Source organism: Styela clava, chromosome 12, assembly GCF_964204865.1.
Source record: "Styela clava chromosome 12, kaStyClav1.hap1.2, whole genome shotgun sequence".
Taxonomy (NCBI): domain Eukaryota; kingdom Metazoa; phylum Chordata; class Ascidiacea; order Stolidobranchia; family Styelidae; genus Styela; species Styela clava.
Genome location: NC_135261.1, coordinates 12,125,337 through 12,149,049, shown reverse-complemented (window position 1 = coordinate 12,149,049; position 23,713 = coordinate 12,125,337). Strand labels below are relative to the sequence as shown.

At 34.4% G+C, this 23,713-nt stretch overlaps 2 protein-coding genes and 1 long non-coding RNA gene across 4 annotated transcripts; all 3 read right to left on the bottom strand.

The window, feature by feature from the left end:
* Nucleotides 1–2,789: 2,789 nt before the first annotated feature.
* Nucleotides 2,790–6,054, bottom strand: LOC120330407 (uncharacterized). The gene is made up of 4 exons (XM_078118892.1): nt 5,547–6,054; nt 4,192–4,350; nt 3,753–3,880; nt 2,790–3,531 (listed from the first exon to the last, which is right to left on the bottom strand). The coding sequence occupies exons 1-4, from the start codon at nt 5,694–5,696 to the stop codon at nt 3,285–3,287; spliced, it is 684 nt and encodes a 227-aa protein (XP_077975018.1). The 5' UTR covers nt 5,697–6,054; the 3' UTR covers nt 2,790–3,284.
* A 1,704-nt stretch (nt 6,055–7,758) lies between these two features.
* Nucleotides 7,759–11,310, bottom strand: LOC144430519 (uncharacterized). Its single transcript, XR_013479584.1, has 3 exons — nt 11,170–11,310; nt 9,526–9,673; nt 7,759–7,867 (listed from the first exon to the last, which is right to left on the bottom strand). It is a non-coding gene; the product is annotated as an uncharacterized LOC144430519 (long non-coding RNA).
* A 4,648-nt stretch (nt 11,311–15,958) lies between these two features.
* Nucleotides 15,959–23,052, bottom strand: LOC120329977 (kallikrein-1-like). 2 transcript variants are annotated; one of them, XM_039396782.2, is made up of 11 exons: nt 21,626–23,051; nt 21,088–21,134; nt 20,528–20,653; nt 20,297–20,407; nt 19,872–20,030; nt 19,526–19,599; nt 19,304–19,389; nt 18,437–18,536; nt 17,646–17,823; nt 17,241–17,390; nt 15,963–16,627 (listed from the first exon to the last, which is right to left on the bottom strand). In XM_039396782.2, the coding sequence occupies exons 1-11, from the start codon at nt 21,643–21,645 to the stop codon at nt 16,446–16,448; spliced, it is 1,233 nt and encodes a 410-aa protein (XP_039252716.2). In that variant the 5' UTR covers nt 21,646–23,051; the 3' UTR covers nt 15,963–16,445. The 2 variants fall into 2 exon arrangements, with proteins under 2 accessions (XP_039252717.2, XP_039252716.2); XM_039396783.2 differs by lacking the exon at nt 20,528–20,653 and having other exon boundaries at nt 15,959–16,627; nt 21,626–23,052.
* Between the last annotated feature and the right edge of the window lie 661 nt (nt 23,053–23,713).

Genomic DNA, 23,713 nt, shown 5'->3' with positions numbered 1-23,713 from the left:
ACATTAATTTTTTTCAATCATTTTTTCATTAATCAATGAAAGCTACCTAAGTAGGAAAGAAGTTGCCATTAACTTAATAACTTTTACCCAATTGACTCCAAGTCATATGGGACTCGATAACCCGTATCAATGTACACGTGACAGACAAGTCGCCTCCATAAGCCTCATTGGTTAATTAAATTTAAGCGGATTGTTTAATGTGACGAAATGCATCTTGGTAATTAACACGAGTACGAGAACGATAAAAGAAAGACAGTAAACACGTAAATAAGTGCGCGTTACATTGCCTTCAATTTCCTATAACTTCGTATGTTTCCTATTCTTGAATTGAAATTTCAAAATTATGTATTTTTTGACTAATACGCAAATATATTCGAGTTAATTCTATTTCAATGGCAGGCATAAAAGTAGTAGCTACCAAATGGACGTCTCGCTCAGTGAGTTTGATGTCACACGCACCAGATAAATGTCTTACTGATGTACGGCATATTTTCCATGATTGTTAGATCGCTTTACTAGATTGCTCCGATATTTAGTCATTTATATTAAAGGGGAAAAAACAATATCTGGCTGCAAAACGATGACTTCCGGCAGAGCTCGTCTAAAAACATTAATTACTTACAAAGGGAAATTTTTCATTGAAAAATAATCATTGACTTGAAATTAAATCATTGACTTGAAATTAAAATGCGAAAGTCTATTAGTTATGTTAGTCGAATGGAATCCCCGTGTTTATTTGCGTAGCGTTCAATCTACAAGATGCAATGGTGACGCAACAGTAAGCGTTCACGAAGCCACTCATGCACACACTTTTCATTTGGAGAGATTTTAGATATGGCTGTAATCACTGGCTCGTTTCGTGGATTTTTCAGTTTTTGTCGCATTTCCAAATAATATGTATAAATCAAATAACTCAATGATTGCTTTAATTTCTGGAGCATTTTAATTTTGTTTCAGTAATCGAAAATCCCGAAATATCTGCCGATCATCTCAACCAGCTACTGCACTTTGCATCCTCCACAATTACGACTCGCTTCGACAAATTTAGAACTTATTTAGAACAAATTTTGACTTATTAGAAAACCAAACCAAATTAAAAGGCTGTTAGTTAGGGTGGACAAAATCGAATATTTTCTCGAATCGAATAATTTGAATATTTTTAACGAATACCGGATAGTCGAATAATGAATATATTTTTTTTATACATAACAGGGTACAAAACGTCGGAGGTCAATACTCCATTTAGAAATTGATAGAAACATTGAAATGTCGGCAATAAAGCGTTTTTTTTACTGGTTAATGGTTAATTTCATCATAATCGTTGTTTGTCTTTGTCACCGCGATCGTTTCGGCGGTGATATCCTAAAGTTGGTATTCTATATTCCCGCCATTTACGGGGTCGTCGGATATCGAAGTTTTAAATTTCTAGTATACCCGTGCGTTCACATCAGCGACAGCTGTTGAAGATATTAAGGACTGATGACTGATCAAAATCAAATTAATCTTATTCTGAGTTTTATCCTCGGCCTTGGCTTTGATCTTACTTATCACCGCTTGTAAATTAACCGTGCCTGCTCACAGTGAACGGTAACCGAGATGCAGATATTTATTAAAATTATAATTGGGTTTCTCATGCTTTTCTATGGTGTTCGTGCTATTTTAGTATTAGATAGATAAACTTAGCAAATTTGCGATTGCTTGACTCCTGAATGTTGTTTTAAAATAGCGATTAAACAAAGTGGCAATAAAGGCATTTCTAGGCCTTTGTGACTAATAGAGGGTCAGACAAAAATTTATATTTAATTCCTTCACATTTTAACTTTTTTTCAACAAAACAACACCCCGGCGGTTATTATAGCTAAATCACTTACTGAGTAATGCTCAATTTTATTTACAGAATTTGCAAATTCAGCACTTCACCTTATGATTTTGATTATGTCATGCATTATTTATTACTGCCCAAATGCTTCAAAATTTAACAATTGTAATCATTTTCGATGATAATAGACGCAACAATTCGTGAACGAGTCAGTGTGCATTGTTACAACGAAATTCACGATTGATTTTACAATCTACTCTTGGCTCAACGTCCATGCATGGTCGAGTAAAATGTTTACGTATTCGAAAAATTACTTGGCGAAGGATGGAGGGAATCCCTAAAGAGCTAATACAATGTGGTTTAAATGGAGTAGGACATGACATTTCCTATCTGGTTACAAGCTAATACGTGTTTTTCATACAGATAACTTATACCAGCTTTTGTAAAAACTTTGACTGGTCATTTTTAAATCCATGCTATACATATAAATCGAGTTTTCTAACGACCTACAATCGCCTTTCTCGCGAGGAAACGCGGAAAACTCATTTTAACATTTATTTTTAATCAATTTTATGTTCGGGTCATGTAAGAAATGGTTAATGACATGTCACCAATCATGCGGGGTTAAAAATCTGCCATAAGTAAGTGAAATGCCATTCGAATATTTTATTATTCGATTCGTTCGAAAATTTTGCTCAGCCCTAGTTGTTACGTGTGTTGTTCTTACGATGACTTGGTATTTTAAATACGTGCCTAGTTTTGTTGCAATTTTAACTTGCGTTGTTTGTGTGCGGCTCTTCACAACTTTGAGGTTTGCTCTGAGACTAAAGAAGTTTGAGAACCACTGTTCTAGACTGTAGCTAGTTATGTATTTCAGTATATGTATCGTGGCACGAATTTTACCTGTTTACTTTCAAAAAATATGAACACAAACATGCACTGTTTGACAAACAACAATAAAGCAATGCTCAAATATATGAACTCGACAAATATATGAAAACAAAGTAGTACGGGAATCTAATCTTTAACAATACCGGTATGCCATATAGCAAAGAAAGCAAACACGGAACCGCCACAAGATGCTCAATTTTTAATTTTGATGACGCTATCTCACACATACAAGCCAATCCCAAGAAACTCAAAGAAATATTGAACTAAAAATGTAATAGTCTCTTAGCAACAACAACACATTTCAATCACTGAAAATCAAAGCAATTGGTTCAGTAGTCAAAAAAAAAGCGATTTTTCTCACAACAATACCAACAATAAGAAGAATACTAACAACAACAAAAGAATTCATAGGTCCACTTCGAATCCCAAAATCAATAACTATGTAAAATAATATACAACGAACACAGTCATAAGCACACAGGTCGGTTAAGAGACTAACGTTTAGTTAAACAGTAATTGATGTCCGGGTGATATGGATTACCTTGGAAAGTACAACAATAACGTAAGATTAGAACTAAAGGTGACTTTTGTGATGTATAGAAGTGTCATCATCTTTTTCTACATCATATCCGTACAATATTTGAACATGATGCGGCGGTTTCAATCCAGAAAATATCTTCTTTCCAGTCACGGAGTCTATGTATTCACCCAACTCAATCCGCTTTATAACATACAGTCTGAGAGGATTATCTCGAGGTTGTTCGTAAGTTTGAGAACCCACTAGTTTTTTTATATTTTTCAGCTTGGCAAGTTCGATGGTTCTACAATGAAAATAAATTACAATAATGTAAATGAGAGCACCAAAACCAAAATTTCGAACTACATTCTAGAAACCGGTGGTAGTTTGCGTTTTTCAAGTTCTTATTATTAAAACTAACTAAAATGCCAAAGTTTAAGGGGATTGAATTTTGTTTTTCTATAATCTTCCAATTTTATAGTTGCATAGAAGTGAATAATATGTACGAATGATATATACGCTTACCTTCGAATCAATTCATTCACCACTCCCGATCGACGATATTTTGGATGGACTGTTGCCATTTTCAGCTCCCAGTACTCAGTTGTTCCTAAAATGACAGGTAGATCATCCTTTCCGAGTTGTTTGATTAGCTATGGAGACATCCAAAAATATATGAATAAACTTCATGCCCGGTAAATATATTTTAGTGAAAAATACGAGACTAAATATAATCGGTATAAAATGAATAGGCTTTAATTGTTTTCCATTTCATCTCTCCCTTTCTCTAAACAATAATGTTCATAGAAGATTCATTGTTGTCATTAATTAAAGTTTGGATAAATCAACCTTTTACACCACGAGATCCTAGTAAATTGACTACATATGCAATTAGCGTAACGTATGTAATATATATTGATGGCATTGAAAGAACTTGATGTTAGAAATATTATTTTATATTTACCCGATAAACAGCACTTTTATTTTTATTTTCCTGTGATTTCAGCGCTTTTTCATCAAATAGTTTTTCTCTTTCTTCTTCATGTTCAACATTAACAACAACTGCAACTAATTGATCTGATTCATCGAACGCCCCGAGTGAATTTCCTTGTCTCAAAAATGGCTAAAGTGCATAAACAGTTTCATCAACAATTGAAAATCACGGGTCCACCAACACAAATGGTCATACATCAGGGCTTCCCATAAATTTTATAAATTGAAATTTATCGCGGCCCTTGTTCACGTAATGCTAAACAGTTCGAAATATGTATTTTTAATATTTTATTGACACAGCTAATTCTCAAATTTAAGTAGGCCTACTCAATAACAAAAACAAGCACATATTTACTAAGGTTAATGGGTGCAAATGATTTTTGCTGCATAAAAAGTCCAGCCGTGGCTCAATGTTTGTTTATGCATGCCTAAATGATGAATTACGATGTCTGGCCACCGACGGCATGGTTCTTATCCGGAATTGTTACTCACTCTTATTGATCAAATTTAGCACAAGGCAGCGGTTTGTGCGACGTCAAATTATCAGGGAAACTTGAGGCGCACCTACACAAAACATATGCTGCCTCAAAAAAAAAACACAATTTTGTCGTCGTTAATGTGTACTTTATGCCTTTTGGGTTTTATAAACATGTAGGCCTAATGAATAAAGGCAAAGGTTAACTTTTATTTCGTATCCCTGCCTGGTTTTTCTTTAAAATGCTAAAAAATCACCCATGTTCGATAATCTCGCTTCAGCAAATGAATAAACCGCAGCCTACGAAATTGCAACTCTTCTGTTACGCAACAATAGACCCTACGTAACAGAAAGTGAACAACATAGAATGGTAAAATGAATTTGATTCATAAACACATCATTTGCAATAATGAGAAAATAAAATACATTCAGAATAAATAATATATGTGAAATATGCAATGAGAAAATGAATGCAAAATCCGAAAATGAGACTGAACCTGAATTTTAAAAGTACAACAGATAGAGTACTTTGTGTAAATTTGGTGTTCTCTTTGCGGCCCCTAAAATTCGTTTCGCGGCCCCTTCGAGGGCCGCGGCCCCTAGTTTGGGAAGCCCTGATCTACATGCCTCCCAGGTCAAGTGTACACATGCATTAGAAACATTTGTAAACTCAAGCTGGACATCAAATATTGGGCCATCCAATTCCAACGTTTTTATGTCGGGCTTGAGTCGTAGCTCAATTACAGCGTTATTAACAAACACACACACACACACATATATATGTCAGCTACCGAAGACGGCCGCAAGTGGTCTCAAACAAATTTAAACGTCCATGGCGAAATGATATTTACTTCGACCCGTGAATAGTATTCATCCCGTAGTTCATCATTTCCTATTCCAATGTGTTTTACAAGATGATTTGTAGGAATATACTGTTCTTCCAAAAGTTTACGAACAGCTGCCGAATCATTTATTGTAAGAATTCTGTAACGGAGGTTCATGCTCAAAGCTATTACCAATTTTTCCGAAGATACAACCCGGGTACAATTTTCAACAACAACCACTTGTGTGTTTATCTAATATATTGTTTCCCATTTCTTCTAAAATAAAAGTTTGTTCACAATTTTCTTTTCTTTAATACCGACCGCGTTTAATAATAACTACATTCCATTGTAAATTTTACTTGCTGACACTTTCTGTGCGTGTTCGTGTATTATATAAGCTACGTGTTTGTTAGTTCACTGCAACATATACATTTAAAGCAGAAAGACGCGCTCTCATTTCTTCGAGGGGAGCTCTCGCTATACATTTTACTGAACAAAATCTAACGTAAATTAATTTTATTAGTTTGACGTAGTATTTGTCATATTATTATTATATATAAATTACTGAAAACTTATAGTAAACGAAATAACAGAATAACAGAATAGCTTATTGAACAAAAGTACAGTGCCAGGTATATACTGATTTCAGCCAATATGAAGTTAATCATTACCAACTGGCAATATGTTCGTCATCTGTGTAACCTGATGTACACTTGTGTGAGTTTATTCAAACAAATCGCCAGACGTGATCAGTGTCAATTCTAGTGCTAGCGTGTTACAGTAATACCCTAAAGTCAGCATTCTGTTTGACTTTATTTTCAGTTGTAGCGAATGTGGAATGTAATTATGGATTTTATTGTTATTTGACCCCTTTGTATTAATAGTATGTTGCATTCAATGAAAATATGTCATTTTAGCAATTTGATGGTGGTTTATCGTAGTAAATCGCTTTACTTTTTATGCAAAGATTTTTTGTATCGACCTGTGACGTGTTTCCGGCTACCATTCGAGATTTGAGAATATAGTGTTTTTCATGTTTTTGCATTATTACTGATTTGGTTTTTTACCGCATAACTGGTATTAAGGTTCAAGGATATATTTCAATATACCTGTTTGATCGCGCAACTTCAAAGTATACGAACATTGGCATTGCAATATATTGTGTGCTTATTGACCTCTGACGAAGTCAGTTGGGGTTTACTCCGCTAACATAGTCCAATAATAGTACGGGGGGAGGGGGGGGGGGTAAGCACAAGCAGGTGAGGATACATCTGTACATCTATACAACCTTTCCCTTTTTCTCAAATGCTTTTCCGATCGTTTGAACAAAAGAATAAAACTATGCGTCATCATCTACGTTATATCCATAAAGAACTTGTACATGATTCGGTGGCTTCAATCCAGAAAATAACTTTTCTCCTGTTTCAGAGTCTATGTATTCACTCAGTTCAATTCGCTTTATAACATGTAGCCCGCGAGGATTTTCTCGTGGTTGTTCGTAAGTTTGGAAACCGACAAGTTTTTTAATTCCCTTGCGCTTGGCGTGTTCAACGCTTCTGCAGAAAATATTCAAGATTTTAATTCCACCTCCATTGTTCAGTTACTTTTATCCCAACAAGAAGGTCTTGCAACCTACTACGAATATTACGATTCACATTATCAAATAATGCTCATTAAGAATGCGATATTGATCAATTCACTTGAAACATATCTGTCAAACTATAACAGCAAAACTAGAATAGTCATAATAATTATTTTACATATAATCAAAACGAATTTTTGGTTATATTGTGCATATGTTCAGCATGCCAATCGGTCGGCTCCGCTTAGAAGGCGCACGTTCGTTTTTTGAGAAAAAGGGGATTTAAAGGGGGTTTTAAAATCCGTAAAATACGATACTTGCTGCATTTCAACTAAACAGCATGAAGTGTTTTCAATTCAGATCCAGGAAACCACTATTCGAAATTCTTGGAGCATTTTGGATTCGGCATAGCCTACACGATTTTATAAACTCCTGTTGAAGTGGCGGAATACGGTTGAATAACGCAGGTGCACAATAGATTGAGGTGACTTTATTTATCACGAATAATTACATTCGAGTGTCGACCTTGCGCAAATGGTAATCATTTCGTTTTCTATTTAATTGCAGATAACTTCGTTTTCTATTCAGACAAATAATCTATTTTTAGAAATGTATATCATCAAACAAGTTACTCTTACTTCCAAAATAACTCCGTTGCCACTCCAGAATCACGATATTTTTCGTGTACTGTTGTCATTTTCATTTCCCAGAATTCAGCTGTTTCGAGAATGAGAGGCGATTCATTGACTACGAGATATTGGAGAGGCTGAGAATTGATTTGAAATATATAAATCTTTTGCGGAACCTTTTTGAATCTCGTAGTTAAGGGATTAATATTTGGGAGGAAATTGCTAAAACACCTGAACGATTGTTGATTTTTCGTCCATCCAAATATATGATTTGGATGCTGATATTTTCATACCCCAACATGTATTGGTACCCAAACAGGAGGCCGTTTTTGCTATGTGATTAAGCTATCTAAAAAAGCTGAAAACTCGTTTTTCAAAAATATAAGAATAACGCAAATAGCATTGACAAATGTTACAGTAGAGGACGATTTTCCATTGACAAATGTTACAGTAGAGGACGATTTTCCAGCTTCCGGCATCGTAGCCTGATGAGACGATGGATTCAGTCGCTCTTTTGTTTTATTTACACAATTATTTTTAATTTTGTAAACTCACGAAATCGGATGGAAAACTCAAGTAGTATAGCAGGCTAACAGATTTTGGCCGACTGCTCATCGGTACATGAATTCCCACGAATGGCAGTAATAAAGGATTCTTGTTTCTAGGGCGTACAAGAAATACAAAGTATGCTTTCAAGACTGGTTGATACCAGTATCGTACCTGGCTATACCATATTGATAGGTAATAATATCTACGCTACTAGTATGCAAACTGGCCAGTGATATATTTAAATTTCGATCTATCGCGACTGGTCCTCCATTCATCAAACGTACAGTCATACTGACATATGGAACAAATATCTGAATAACTATTTTCACAGAACTACTCATGCGAGTTGAAACAGAACGAGAGGTAGTGGTTCGCTATAATATTAATTCTCTTTCCGACTTTCTTCTTTTCTGTGATGCAAATAGAAATCTTATCCTTGTATTTTTTTTTATCATGAATGAATTTGACGCGACTAATTAGAATAATAGCTCTCAACTCTGCCAATAGACAAGGGACATTTCTCCTATTTCTGGCGTTTTTGTCCAAGGAGAGTACCAAATGAAATAGAGTACTGTTATCACTACCAAAGTTGCTAAACTTCAATAAAGCATGAAATAGGAGCATTTGGACTTTTCGTTAAGATATTCCTATTGTCTGTATTGCGAGTAAGGATTGTCACATAAATTGAATCAAAATTAAATATTTGAATTTAGGGTAAGTTTTAAATCATTGAATGGTACGCAAAAATCGGCGCACAGTTTTGACACAAGTTTCGTACAGATTTTAACTTTTTGATATTTCAAACACTTTTGACTGGTCCCGAAGTTAATTTCAACGTCCAATAAAATTAATTTGAGTAAAATTGTGTGAAATATAAATACAACTGTCACTTGTTGAAGCTTCTATATATATCCCCTTACATACCGCAATTTCATTTAAATGGATTATTTTTCATTTTAGGTCAGAGCAAAACGCATATTCATAAGCACATTTGAATCAACTTTATCACATACAGATAAATGAATAAATGCATTTTGTGCAGCTGTGTTTATAATACTGTACTGCACAACCTAACGTTATTGTAATTAATAGGAAAGCTCGAATATATGTTTATATAGGCTACAATTAACTCCTAGTATGTTTGGCGGATTTTCCGCCACGACAATGTATATGGAGAATGGAGTGGTATCTTTGCACAGTAGTCATTTGTTTCTCTAATTATTTATCACTATAGACTCATACTCACCCGATGAATGGCCTGAAACTTTTCGTGTTGTTTCAATGTCTTTTTGAATATTATTCTCTTCTAAATCATGTTTGACATCAACTTTAACGGCAACCGACTGCCCCGATTCATTGAATGCACCAATTGAGTTCAGTTGTTTCAGGAATGGCTGGAAAAAAAAGATTTCAATATTTTCTTTCGCCTTAAACTTTCTGGTCGATCTTATAGTTTCTACGGTTTTTGATGTTCAGCGGAAGACTGAAATTTAGGTTTCGGTGGTGTTAGATGTTCAACAACAAACTAACAAAAAAACAACAACAAACAAAAAAAGCCTATACATTCGCATCAAACTTTCTCTAAATATAAAACGCTGGAAACTCTGTAGCAGTCCAATATAATATATTTTCAATAATAAGATATTTCATGATGATGGAGAGCACACGATACGTACAATTATTATTATTCATTTTGAAAATTTACAGAAAGTTCATTCATTCATTAAGTTGATTCATACAGCACAATATATTTTGTTTGATTAAACAATAAACCATGGAAATGCGTATTATATAACCCAACACGTGAATAATATGTTTTCCGTAGATCTTCGTTTTTGATTCTTTGGCAGAGGGAACTTGGGTGTGTAGTGCTCTTGTAAAAGTTTACCAACTGATTCAACATCATTTAAAGTAAGAATTTTAAATTTGTTTTTTAAAGCTTTCGATACATTTGGTTGAAGTCATATATATATATATATATATATATATATATATATAAACTAGAATAAACAATAAAACTATTATTTATTCATTAAATAAAACATCAAATTTACTTGACTAAAGAAATATACTCGATATTGATTATTTTTTATATATTTTTCGGCACACAACCGCCTGTAACTTGTATTTCACATTTTTCCTTAAAGCCATTGAATATAAAAAAAATGAACCAGAACAAGCAATAAAAGCATTATTCATCAGCCACATCACCTCCACTTGTTTTAAATGGGCTTGTTGAAAGTATTTAGAATCATCTTCATCTCATCTGAATTTTGCATTACGTCTACATCTCTACAAGTAATAATGTGAACTCTGGTAGATAAAACTACATTCACTAGCTACCGCCTACTAGCTAGTACGGCCGTTTCCTTTTTATAATATTGTTACCCCTAAATTGAATTACCTAAGATCAATTACCCCTTTCAATAAAAACATAAATTTATGCGCACAATTTATCAAATTTAATACCAACAAGAAGGTATCGATAAACACAAAAACAACGGGAAGGGTGACACAGTTTCTCCGATATCAAACGAATAAACCTAGGCAAAAGGGAACGAAAGCATCTAATATCAACTTCAATCATAAGCTTGTTTCTATATGTATTTTTAATATTGATCCTTACCTGAAAAGATGAGATATTCATGTTGGGGGCCAACCCGAAATAGTATGCCAGAGCTAACTTACACAAAAATGAAAATATGTTGGTGAATAAAATTCTAGTCAACAATTCGTTTTTAAAATATAATACTATCGTCTATTGTACATGCTAATCCAACTTTAGAATGCTAAACTTGTGCTCCACCAGCATTTAATCCTACAACCTGTATAGCGAAGTATTCATTGTTATTATTTTTTCTATCATGCATACGCTTTGGGCTCTACTAACCGCATGACTGACTACATTGTGATGTCGTCTGAATTATCCTCCAAAATATCAACTTGAATATCGAAGATCAATCAGTTCAAGTGCAGAGAAAGTTCACAAAGACGTTGCATGTAGCAAACATTCAAAAAGCGCAATCATTTTCGTTTAAATTTAGTGTAGTTCTAAATGGAAATACGCATAGCAATGTACAAAGTAATCATTTTTATTGAAAAAAAATTTTGAGGTTCTGGTTCCTGTAATCCGTGGTTTATTTGAAAGGATCGTTTTGTTACTATAGTTAATTAAATATACGACTTTTTTAACCGGTGTTTTTTTTTCAATAAAATTATAGTTTGTTAATTATTAATTCAAAATTATAGTATAGTCAATTATGTGGTCATCATCATTCTCCAAAACTTGAACTTGATATCAAGCATATCTTATGGCAGATATTTTTATTAAATAATATATGTAGTTACACTTTCATTTCTTATATATATATAACTATTGTGGTTCATTTTTGACAGATAATTTCAGAAAAAAGTTGAAAAAATAATAAATGCAATTATTTGGAACACTAACAGCAACAGTTTCATTATTTATTTAAGATTCATTTAAATCATACAATTCAGATAAAGAACGTGCCTAATTTTTAGTCGTAAGTGTTGAAATAAGTGTTCTCCAAGAAACCTGGCCAAGTATTATCCAAACAGCGAAAAATAAATATTCTCAAACTTGAATGTTACATGACTGCTCAAACTTCAGTATCTAATTTACTATTTCCACCCAAACGCGATTCTCCGCTTGCCTAAAATTAGTTGTTGTAGGATCGTTTGTCATTCTAGACCTGGGTTGCCAGATCCCGGTGATGAAAAAAAGCCGAATCAAGCCAGAAAAAGCCAGCAATTTTAAGAAGTACAAAAACCCCAGGATTTGACAGAATTGGAACACCTAGCACAATAGTGGATTTGCACAGTTCGCAATATGCTGATTTAGAGCCAACAAGTGATTTAGTGAGCCACATCAAATGCTAAATTTTACTAAAATTTGTAGTTTTGGTTGCTATCATGACAATTTCCACTTCAGCACAATCAAGGGTTACAACTAAGGAGAATTATTGAATGGCAGAATTGAAATATATATCCGACTTAATGCAGTCAAGCTGACATCTACATAAAAAATTTAAAAGCATCAAAAAGCTAAAAAAGGAAATATTAAGCGGACAGCATTATTAATTCAGATATATACTATACACCATGTGAACCGCTTTAGGACGGATAAATGTACATGTTTCAATTTGAACTTGCGATATATATACCTCAGAAAATTTCCCGATATTTTAACTATTGAAATTTTTTTATGATTGTTTCGAAGTGTTGGCGAATATAAACTGGTTCACATGTTTGAAGGCATCATTTTTACTAGAATTATTTAACCGCGTGCCGCTTGCACAGATAGTCTACTGATATATGATTCTAGCCTAGATAATCACGTCGTTTACGAGAATTTTGATTACCGCAAACAAACTAAAGCTCCTCGGAAGGCAAAATAACAATTACTGAATTAACGCGTACAGCTATTTTTTGAAAACATAAATAAAAACTGACAAATGACACAGTAACGCAAAACTATGAAAACAAAGCCTGCTTGAACATCTGTCCGAGCGGCTGCAAAAATTCAACCTAATCGATAGCACATGTATGTCATTGTTGGCTTCTTTTTGAATGATTGTGTTTAAGGGAAAATTCAAATGTTGAGTAGCTGAGCTTTCTATTGTTGCACAATAAATTTCTGTATTGTATTTTAAATTATTTTAATAATAGACAGTAGAATGAACAAAAAAATGGAAATTCTGACGCCAAACGCGTTTCAAAAAAGCCAAAATTGTGAAATTTGGCGTTGAGAGGGCCAATATGGCAATCTAGGTCGGGACACGCAGTATTCGGCACTTCATTTTTAAACCTTGGCAGAGGAAAAAATTGCATTTGTTACGTGATAATATGCTTCATCGGGCTTGCCTAGACTCAAATACTTTATGTGTATATTGTATTTTGCGCAAATAAATTACTGTATTCTCCCTGTTGCAAAACACACAACTGGTTCGAGGCAGTATTTGGGGGTCTTTCAGTGTAATCGATGTAACGTTTGCTTATGTTTGAATAGCAGGGGTCTATATAATTCAACGATATAAAGTTTTTTTTGCTAAGAGATCTGCTCCATTACAATTGGTAAACACAAATTTAGAGTAAATGGGACTTATCTCATATCCAAGTTGATGGCGACAAGTGTGACGTTCGATAGTAAACGGATGAAGGCTGTCATAACATAACATAGGCCCTAAAAATTTGGTCAATTTCAATATCCGATTAAGTATGTGATTATTTGTTAATGTGATGTTATAAAAATGTTTCATTCATAATGCTATCGTTACATACTTTCAGAATAAATCGTTGCTCACACCTAGATGATGATATTTTGGATGGAATATTGTCAATTTTATTTCCCAGTAATTAGCTGTTCCCAGAATCACGTGAAGATTGTCAAGTCCAAGATATCTCATCAACTGAACGTTTAAAAGTAGTAGAGTTTCGTTTCGTTTTTGATTTGCAAAAAGCAAACATATGAAAAAAAGCAATTAGCATACATAGAACATGGGTGACACAAATTTGTATTAACTAGTTTTCGTATATCACCAAAATATTCTGCGCCAACTTTTAATGCATTTCTGAAAGAAAACCTCTGTAACATGACAAGTTGCAGGCGATAAAAAGATCAATTATATTCTTATATCATAAATGTATTATCAATATTATTGGAGGTAGTGGCATTGGCCCTATCATTGATAAATTGAGAAGTGCCTGTTTTCAGACACGAAATCGTTTTGTTATTATGTTGTTATGTATGACGTTTTATTTATTTCAAAAACTTCCGTGTGGTTTCAGGCATTCGTTTTTTCTGTGTGATGACGTCATCAAAATTAAAATTGCGCACCTAGTTTCAGTTCCAAGTTCGCGATCCAGTGTCCAGGCGAAGTCGAGAACACTGCGGTACCGGTAGTGTACTGTGAAAGTTTGCATACCCTTCTTTCCTCGTTTTGGGCTTCGTGTCCCTATATCTGAGCATTGCTGTCTTGTATCATCAAATCTAATGACTGAAATGTTTGCATTACTGAGCCATTTTTGACCCGCGAGTCATGGCTCGGGGCTCTAATCTCGGTCTCTGTGCCATTTTCCCTCAACCAAAATTACCGATCTCAGTTGTCCAACAACTCTTATCATCTACCCAAGACTAACTTCGGGGTCAGATCGCCCTCTCCTAACCTTGGATGTCTCTTTCTCGGTCTGTAACTTACTTTCGTGGCCCGTTTGCGCCACTCTAGGGCCAGTCTGTCTGTACCACTCTCGATCAGTCGTCATTTTCCTAAATTTGCTCCAATTTTCTTCTCTCGACCGCTCCATTTTCTGACCTGACCCCATTTACGTTGGTTTCTTTCTTGTCCTCTATCAATCATCCTCCGGTAGATTAAACCCGGATTGCCCATTTTCTAACTTTGGTTCTGTTCGTGTCTTTTTCTTGACCTATTCTTAACCTCGGTGCACGAACGCTCACTCTCTAGTTACATCTCAACTCAGTGGGATTTGAACCCAACCTTGCACCTGGCCTCGTGTTTACCATACCAGCACCCTTCTATGCGCCACCGGTACCGATGGGTGATGTAGTGATTAAAATCTTTCTTAATTAACATGTTTTATTAACGTCACACTTCTCTACCTCTAAATATTAGCATGAATTGATTTGTTTTGTCGGATGGACAAAGTGGCTACAACGTAGCTTATCACGTTTTACAAGGAATGTCAAATCTAAATATGGTTATTTTTCATGGCAATGTATAAAACACGGAAGTAGTGACAATGAAACTTTGTCAAGTTCAAATAATTTCACGCTTTAGATTGTTTGCGTGCTAGTGTAACTCATAAATTGATCAAAATTGCTTTACGTCGCCAAATTCTACATCATGCGATTTCATTTCGCCAAGAAGTCTTTGCAGCAGACTACAACAATGGTCCTCGAATGTAACTCCAAAATTGTCGCCGTCTGCTGATTAATATCGTTTTCCTCGCCACTACGTGATTTATGAGCAGGATTCTCACCAAATTTTAACAGTAAGACCATAATCGGATGCTATATATTCGTATTTTATTATAATCATCTTTTGAGAAGTAATGAGATCAAAAATCTCGGGTAATGTTGATGTGATCTTTCCACTATTTACTGATTATAAATGGTCGGATATTGTGAATATTCCCACATTTTACCCATTTATTTTAATTATATATTTAGTGTATTGTTATAAATCCGAAGAGGTAATGTCGAAAATAGTCTGTTTTTCATTTCGCAATTCTATGTGAAGAAGTAACCACAAAAATATAAAATTTCATTACGATTGAAAAATCATTTCGATTCAAAATCATAGTCTGAAGTCAATCCAATTAGTATCTTTATCACAGTCGGGTCAGAAAAAAGAGCACATACGCCCTATCAACGAACTTGTGTTTCGCGCGTCTACTTGAAGGGCAAAGTCATCAGCTATTTTCTGAGTGGTCCACCTTGGAAACTGTTTTGCCCTGGAGTGTACACTTGGAACTGCACCATATAACAACCGCAAAAGATTTGAAGTAATTAGAAACACTGGAAATATCTTGGGTGTGGCAAAAATTGAGCTGAAGTCAAAGTTCTCGTATACCAAATTCAGTAATCTCACCACGATCGCGCGAAGAAAATAAACCACGCGAACCGTTCCTAATCTTTTTGAAACATTTTGAATGATTTGCATCGGTAATTTTCGTACACTGCAATTTTTATGCTATGCGAATGAAAAAATACAAAAGTTCATAATTTTAAATTATGCTTCATGTCTTGAATCTATGATTTTGTCGTTCTTACTTCGATAAGACAACTGTCACAAATGTGAGTCAGTTGAGATATTTTAAGTACGGTTTTGATATTGAGTTCGTAAACCTGGTTACTTCCCTGTTACACGAAACTATATCCTATCATATACTAGATTTATAAAATAAAAAGGATCACAATTGGTCTTTTGTTATATTAGAAATAAATGATAATCAGTTTTATAGCAATATCTTGTTTTTATTAACACAAACGGTTCGAATAAAATAAAGTTGCCGACTTGAAAATATTGATATATCGGCTGTGATCTTGTTTCATCCAACAAGTTTAAATGAATTGATCTTTCTGAAATGTTCTTTCTGAGAAATCGATGAAATATTGACCTAATGTTAAGCTGAAGAATTCTTGTCATCCTTAAGATTATTAATTGCTGTTTGGAACGTTTTCAAGTTCAAAAACGAGGTGTATCCTTGTCGCGGTCCAGCGCAGCCTTTTCCTTCATATTTCACACCAGCAAGATACCAGTCACAGCTACATTTGCTTTGGCACACCAACAATCCCCCGCTACTTCCTTTGTATCAAGAATAAAAAATCCTCACTTATCTGCTTCACATAGCTTTTTTTAATATTTTACTCATAAATATAAGTACAATGATTTTTTCTAGGGAAGGATTGATAATTATTAATGCGACTGATATTAGATTTTAAACAGAAGGCCGAAAATACAATCAGATTTAAAAACAGGTAAACGCGAAATTTCCCTTCAAAGGGTCTATTCGTAGAAATATAATTAATTAAACGTTTTATAAAGGATGTTATGATTTTACCACAACAACCATTGCTTGTTATAGATGTGAGGTTCTATCGATCCGTATGATTATGAATTTGATTTGCAAGGTCGGCTCGACTGGAAGACAGCGTAATTTGATAGCTAATTGACCATACATTGTATTATTTAGAAGGCCGGCCCAGTTAGATGAGCCACATCATTTCTTTATTGGCGAGTAGGCTATATAGGATTTGTTACATGTCAAATTTAAGTCTTTTGTTAAAACTTTTTTTGCTTTTATTATCATGAATACCGTTAATACCTAAACGCGGGGTAGGCCAGTACACTGATGATTGTGTCAAATCTAATATAAAAGTACATAAAGTGAAAATACATTAAATATATCATCACAAACCTAAGCAATCTTTGTTATCCAACTTCTGGTTTCCAGCACATATTTTTACTTGGTCTTCATCGATTCCATAATCGTGGTCATCTGCAAGTGTTCTGCACTCTGAATTGTTTGTGACTGTCAGTGGTATTTCGGTTAAAGAATCGTATAAACCTTAATACAAATTAATGTTAAGGTCAAAGAAAATATTCATTACATCAATATTTTATAGTAAAATAGCAAATTGGATTCGTGAGCGTTGTCCCTATGAGTACTCATTAGAACTGTAGGTGTGTTTCGGATACGTTTCATATATGTACCTGAATATTAAGACATGGGCATAATATATTAAATATATATAATAAAAATTATAGGAAAATTGAAATCAATATAAATCAAAATAAATATGTAAGGTGTCAAAACACAAACCATCAAACGAATCCCGTTTTACAAATCCCAGAGCCACGCATGTCTCGCCAATAGAAGGATTTTCTTCTCCAGACGTGCAAACTGGATGTATCAAGTCCATTGAAAATGGTAAGCTTTCGTTGAGTTGAAGTAAAGTAACCTTATCCGGGGCACTTTTATGTCCAGAAATTGTGTGTAACTATAAGACAAATAGTTTGAGTCTAGTTTTCAAAATGATAGAAGAAATTTCAGTTTGATTCAAGTTGCCGATAGTTCCTTGTCCACATTTGGTCCAAATACCCTACTTGTACTGTCAATAGTAAAGATAAATTATTTTGTGCATCATACATTGTAGGACAGTATATAATACTGTATTATACAGTATTTGTCACTGAAGAAGCAATAGATTTATACATTCTCCAAACCATCTAAGATGTAAACAAGTACAAGTAATAAATGTGACAATTAATAGCCAGTTGAAACATAAAATGAGAATTAATATTTTTCGATATTTGCAAAACCAATATATAACACGCACCCCCATGTTTGTGATACTAAGTTTGACAATGAAAGTGCGTATTATACGCGGAGAAATATGGTAATCCTCGTTTCAGGCTTTTTGGTGCTGTTAGAAGGGTACGTAAGATTCATCGTTTATAGAGGAGGTTTAGTTATTACCTAGTGATTTAAAAAAACACTAAAAATAAAACTATTATAGTTTTCCGAATGCCTAAACTGGAATCTTTATAATGAAATACTACAGTGCACCATGTTGAAGCATATTATCTGATTACAACTTGCACATCACGTACTTTTATTACATTTCGTCGAACAGAATATGGCGTAGACGTGAATCCCGTCAATCCAACTTTCACTTGTAATTGTTTCAGATTCGATTTGATCACCACTTTTCTGCAATGTAGTCGATATGTATCGTAGCAATATATGAAACATAATATTTGTTTAAAATGTACTTTCACATAGGCCTACACATATATTTCCATTTATTGGAATAAATTTCTATGCTATAGGATAGGATAGGATTTACATATTTATCCCGGGGGAGAAGAAAGCCGATATAGGATAGGATAGGATTTACATATTTATCCAGGGGGAGAGGAAAGCCGATAAGAAGGCTTATCCATATGGCGAACCACGGCTTCTCGTCCGGTTACCATTCCAAGTCGGGTATGGGATAAGTTATATTGTTTGTTTTCGGAAGCATGGACTTGGTGGTGGAGGAAGCCGTAACCGACCAGCGGTTACGTGAACCACACAACGACGGCGAGGAGTCCAGCAATCCTCTCGCACATAACTATCCATGCATGTATTCGAACCTGCGAACCCACGCAGAGTGACTAGAGGTGCGGTGGCGAGCGTATTCCTAACGCTTAGCCCGTTGAGCCACACCGCCGCTCAATTCCAATTCATAATAAGAAGATATTTTTATTTTTCAAATTATTTCGTTTTATAAGGCGGATTGAATTACCCTTGTAGCATTAATCAATTCAGAATTTTTTTTAAATGATAATATCGAGAGGCATATCACCCTCAGAATAAGATTAGCCTGTGCCGATTGGACTTCTATAAATAAATAGTGTTTGTAACGATTGTTGATCAAACATGTATCAATAATTGGAAAAAATACTTATATTGATTTACTTAATTACAGAACATACCGAACGCAACTCGTAGGAATCACAACCGAATTTTTATCAATAATAACCCCTGTACATTTTAACTTTCTCCCGGTGTAAAGTGCAGCCTGTAAAAATAATGATTTGATTAAACGCGATGTAAGATAGTAAAATGCCAATATATAATATAATATATATACTGTATAATTGAGTTATTGATATCTTATTGAAGAATTTGGCTGAGCTGTAATATGAAATTCGTACCGTCCACGGCCATTTGTTTATCGGTCTTCGTGGTAACGAGGGGTATCGCGTCCAACCATCCTGTCCGCATTTGCCTAGAAAATTACCACAGATATAGGGATAATTAGTCATTTATTTGTGGATATTTGCTCACGTGTATTAAATCATACATCAAAAATAAAGTTCAGATTTTTCACAGAATTTTGACACCATCATACGCAGTGTTTAAAATGATTAATTAGAGATTTTATAAAAATTCACACGCCTTGATATAATTATTTCTAGACTGATTTCAAGGTTTACTTTTTGGTTCTCCGATTAAAAAAAAATAGTTATCATAAATAGTAGACGCAAATCGAAGTGTCACCGTGTGTAATATGGCAGCATTCGTTAGGATTGTGCATTTTTGAAGAGTAATTAATTGAAATCTCAGAACATGATAAACGATGACAGCTGAATCCTCCCACAAAGTTTTTGCACCACTTCATATTCGAGGAACATGGTGACAACGAACATTCATTTATATCTAAAAGAAAATGTTTAAACTTCATGAAATAAAATAGAATATATGCAGAATGACTAAACATTAGAACAGCGTTTCTGACTGCTCTTCTTTAGTGGAACAGGATGGAAAGACAATACAGCAATTCACAGAAATTGAAGACACAAAATTGTATGGGTTTTCTAAAAAAAAGTAAATAAATTTGAAACCCACAATATGAAATGAATAGAGGGGTAGTAGGCTGCTGATTGCTAATAACCAATAATCACAGGGTACCATCGAAATATCACCTTGGCATGATTTTCCGTCTGGAGAAAGTTTGAAACCTGGATAACAAGTGCAAGTAATTTCACCGTTATCACTTTCGGTGCAACCATCTTCACAATCGCCACAATCGAGTCCTAAAATTGTTCACGAAATAATGAAAAGCAGTAGAAAGGTGTAAAAGACTAAGAAAAGTGAACAAGGTATGGGAGAAAACAAGAAAAGAAAAAAATTGAAGAAGGCACGAATTTTCTTACCTGTGCAATTAAAACATGTTTTGAAACAATTTTCTTTCAAAAACACAACATATTCTGTCGAATTGCAATATTCTTTGATCTGTGCACAATAGCCCAGTTTATCTGAACATTCTCTTTTCTCGCATTCTGTTGCATAATCAGATATTATATATATATATATATAACACAGCTCACATTATATCATACACAACGACTAAATATGCGAGGAAGAGCTCCAGCATTTTCCCACCGTTCGATCAACCAAAACAAACTAATCAGAACTGCTTACAACGTCGGTACAGTATCAATAAAAATTTACGCAAATCTAATGATTTTGTTATTTCATTGCACAATGTTTATGAGCATTGCCGTGTAAGATATTTAATATTTATAAAAGACGGATTTGGACATCATGCTTCAGTTATTATGCTTGTTTAACCGTTTTCCCCGCTGATAAAATGTGAAGAATATAACTTCCAAGGCTTCATTAGCCTTTTTGTGACTGCAATTATGGCAGATGCATTTCAGAGAAATATCATTCCGCTTAAATATGAAAAAATCTTAATATGTGTTTCACTCACCAACACTAACAAGAATTAACGTGGAAAGCAGTAGTACCCAAGCGATGCTGTAGAAAAATAAATTATTGTTGAGCTAAACATAATATGCAGTCTATTTTTGTTCACCAAAGATAGATCTATACTGACGCAAATATTTAAACATGGCACTTTAACACATTATTTTGAATTGTTCAAAAAATGATATATATATATATATATATATATGCTTGTTTTGTCTTGTGTTTGTTTTGTTACCAGGTCAATTATTAGACTTCGATTTATATCATATCGTCCAATCTTTTTAGATAATCAGGCAAAAGTGACTATTTTGCATGTTATTATTTCGTAGACCTTGTATAAAAAGTGGTGACCGTACATTTGAACCCACGTACATTTGAACCAATGTGTATAACCGCGGGTTCAATCTATATTCGGGTGCTAAAACCCATGAGTTCGGGTTAGTATGGGTTCAAATATCCGTAAAAGAAAATCATACGTGCAATCGTCGTAGGTTCAAATGTGATAAAACCATAAAAAGTACCGATGAGAGTGTACTTACCTTTGAGGTGAAACTAACATACTTCGTCAACAATCGTGTCCGAATTGTTACGTGAATATAACAATATATATGTTATTCTATTTAAATCATAAAAGCGGAAATATTTTACACGCGTTACATATAGATCGTCTGCGGCAGGGGTTCTCAACCTTTTTTCTGTCAAGTACCCCCCGAGTCACGAAGCAAGCGACGCGAACCCCCGTAATCAGGCATCGAACAAAGTTGTGATAAATTGAATAACAATTTGTTGCAAGACAATTTATTAACCATATGTAACTAAATTAAATCTCTGCGTTGATAATATTGCCCTTGTCGTCTGCCTAACTAATGAATTCTCAAAATCGTTCCAAGTTTTAATAAGCAAGATCACTTTCTCTAATGCTCGTTGCACGCTGTCTTAGAGATTTCAGTTTGCCTACAAAGCCGTGAATTCCACATTGTTGCGTCACAATCACAATAACGCAAGATCAGTGGAAATCTACGTTTCAATTGACATGCTTTTTCCTTTGGTTGTAATAAAGGATAATAAAAACAACAACACACAAAAACTCGACTGCCTTCCAAGTACCTCTGGAAATCTTCTCGTGAACCCCTGGGGGTTCGCGAACCCCAGGTTTAGAACCCCTGGTCTAGGGCATAGGTTCTCAAAGTGCTCCGCGAGAAAAACCCAGGGCTCCGCGAGTTATTCGATTACTTTTCAAAATACTGACTAATTTTGTAACTGTTCAAAGACGCAATAACAGCTTTGATAAAATCTGACAATATAGCCTCAAAATATGGCAAAGTGGCGGAATTAAAAAATGGCATTATTTATAGGCAGGAGCGCAGCCAGGATTCTTAAGAGGGAGGTGGTTTAAAAATGGAATCGGAAATTTCCGCGTAACATTCTTCGCGATTAAAAAAACGTATAACGAGATTTCTGTAACTGTTCAAAGACGCAATAACAGCTTTGATAAAATCTGACAATATAGCCTCGTAATATGGCAAAATGGCGGAATTAAAAAATGGCATTATTTATAAGCAGGAGCGCAGCCAGGATTCTTAAGAGGGAGGTGGTTCAAAATTGGAATCGGAAATTTCCGCGCAACATTTTTCGCGATTGAAAAAACGTATAACGAGATTTCTGTTGCGTAAAATATTCAATCCATGTCCGATGCGAGCATTTAACGTGTCTCGTCGTTATAATGTAGTTGTGCTCATCGTTACTCACGTTTGATTCGAGATTACTATTAGGATTACTAAAATGAAAGAATATTATTCTAAAATAACATAAAATATGTGATAAACTGTCAACAATAAATAAATTGGAGTCGTATTTTTGCGATCTTGGGATTTGTCAAACTTGATTTGTCCTTTCGCACTTGAGATTATTTTTAAGCAAGATATCGCCGTTTAAAAAATCACAATGTCTGGGCAAAATACGAACAATTGGAATTTATTTTATTGCATTCGGCTCGGTAGTTTCAAAATTGGGAAGGTACATCGCGCGCACAATTGACTGTGTTTCGGTTTCGCACTAACTACGATGAAAACCTAACATAACACCAAATTTTGTGATTTAGAATGTCTACAAAAGCGTTTTCAATTCTATGTGAGTCTGCTGAAACCAAACTTGTGATCTTTCATTTTAAGTTTCGCATTTCGTCGCCGATGACTATAATATGGTAACATGTTTTTCACATTGAACTTATAATTCCCCACGAAAACAAAAAAACAATGAAGGTCGTCATTGTCTAACAATTCATGTATATGCCAGGGGAAATTTTTGATTTAGGGAGAATAAACACCGACGTAAAGATGTATAAAGGTTCAAAAACACGCCATGCTAAGGGAAAAAATCGGCGATTGTAACAAAATGCAAGCGCGCACATTATTAGCAGCCTTTTAAGTTTTCAAAAAATGTCAAAAGGGAAAAGATTCTACCCCTAATTTATTAGTATGTTTGTCAAGTGTTAAATTAACAGCTTTAGTATATATAATTTATGTTTAAAATTTAGATTTATTTATGACTTGTATTAACCCTATTAAAAAAGGTTCAGCATTTAAATTGAGTAGTACTTTTAACTTGCTCAGGAATATTAAACCGAA

Bases quoted from the DNA above. Each gene is read 5' to 3' on its own strand.
- LOC120330407 (XM_078118892.1), bottom strand. From the start codon at position 5,696: ATGAACCTCCGTTACAGAATTCTTACAATAAATGATTCGGCAGCTGTT. The intron at 4,351-5,546 runs GTAAATATCATT...TATGCACTTTAG, and splicing joins AATACTATTCACGGGTCGAA to CCATTTTTGAGACAAGGAAA. The intron at 3,881-4,191 runs GTAAATATAAAA...ATGTCTCCATAG, and splicing joins ATAAAAGTGCTGTTTATCGG to CTAATCAAACAACTCGGAAA.
- LOC120329977 (XM_039396782.2), bottom strand. From the start codon at position 21,645: ATGTTAGTTTCACCTCAAAG. The intron at 18,537-19,303 runs GTATGTTCTGTA...ACTACATTGCAG, and splicing joins ATTCCTACGAGTTGCGTTCG to AAAAGTGGTGATCAAATCGA. The intron at 17,391-17,645 runs GTTTGTGTTTTG...ATTTGTATTAAG, and splicing joins AAAACGGGATTCGTTTGATG to GTTTATACGATTCTTTAACC.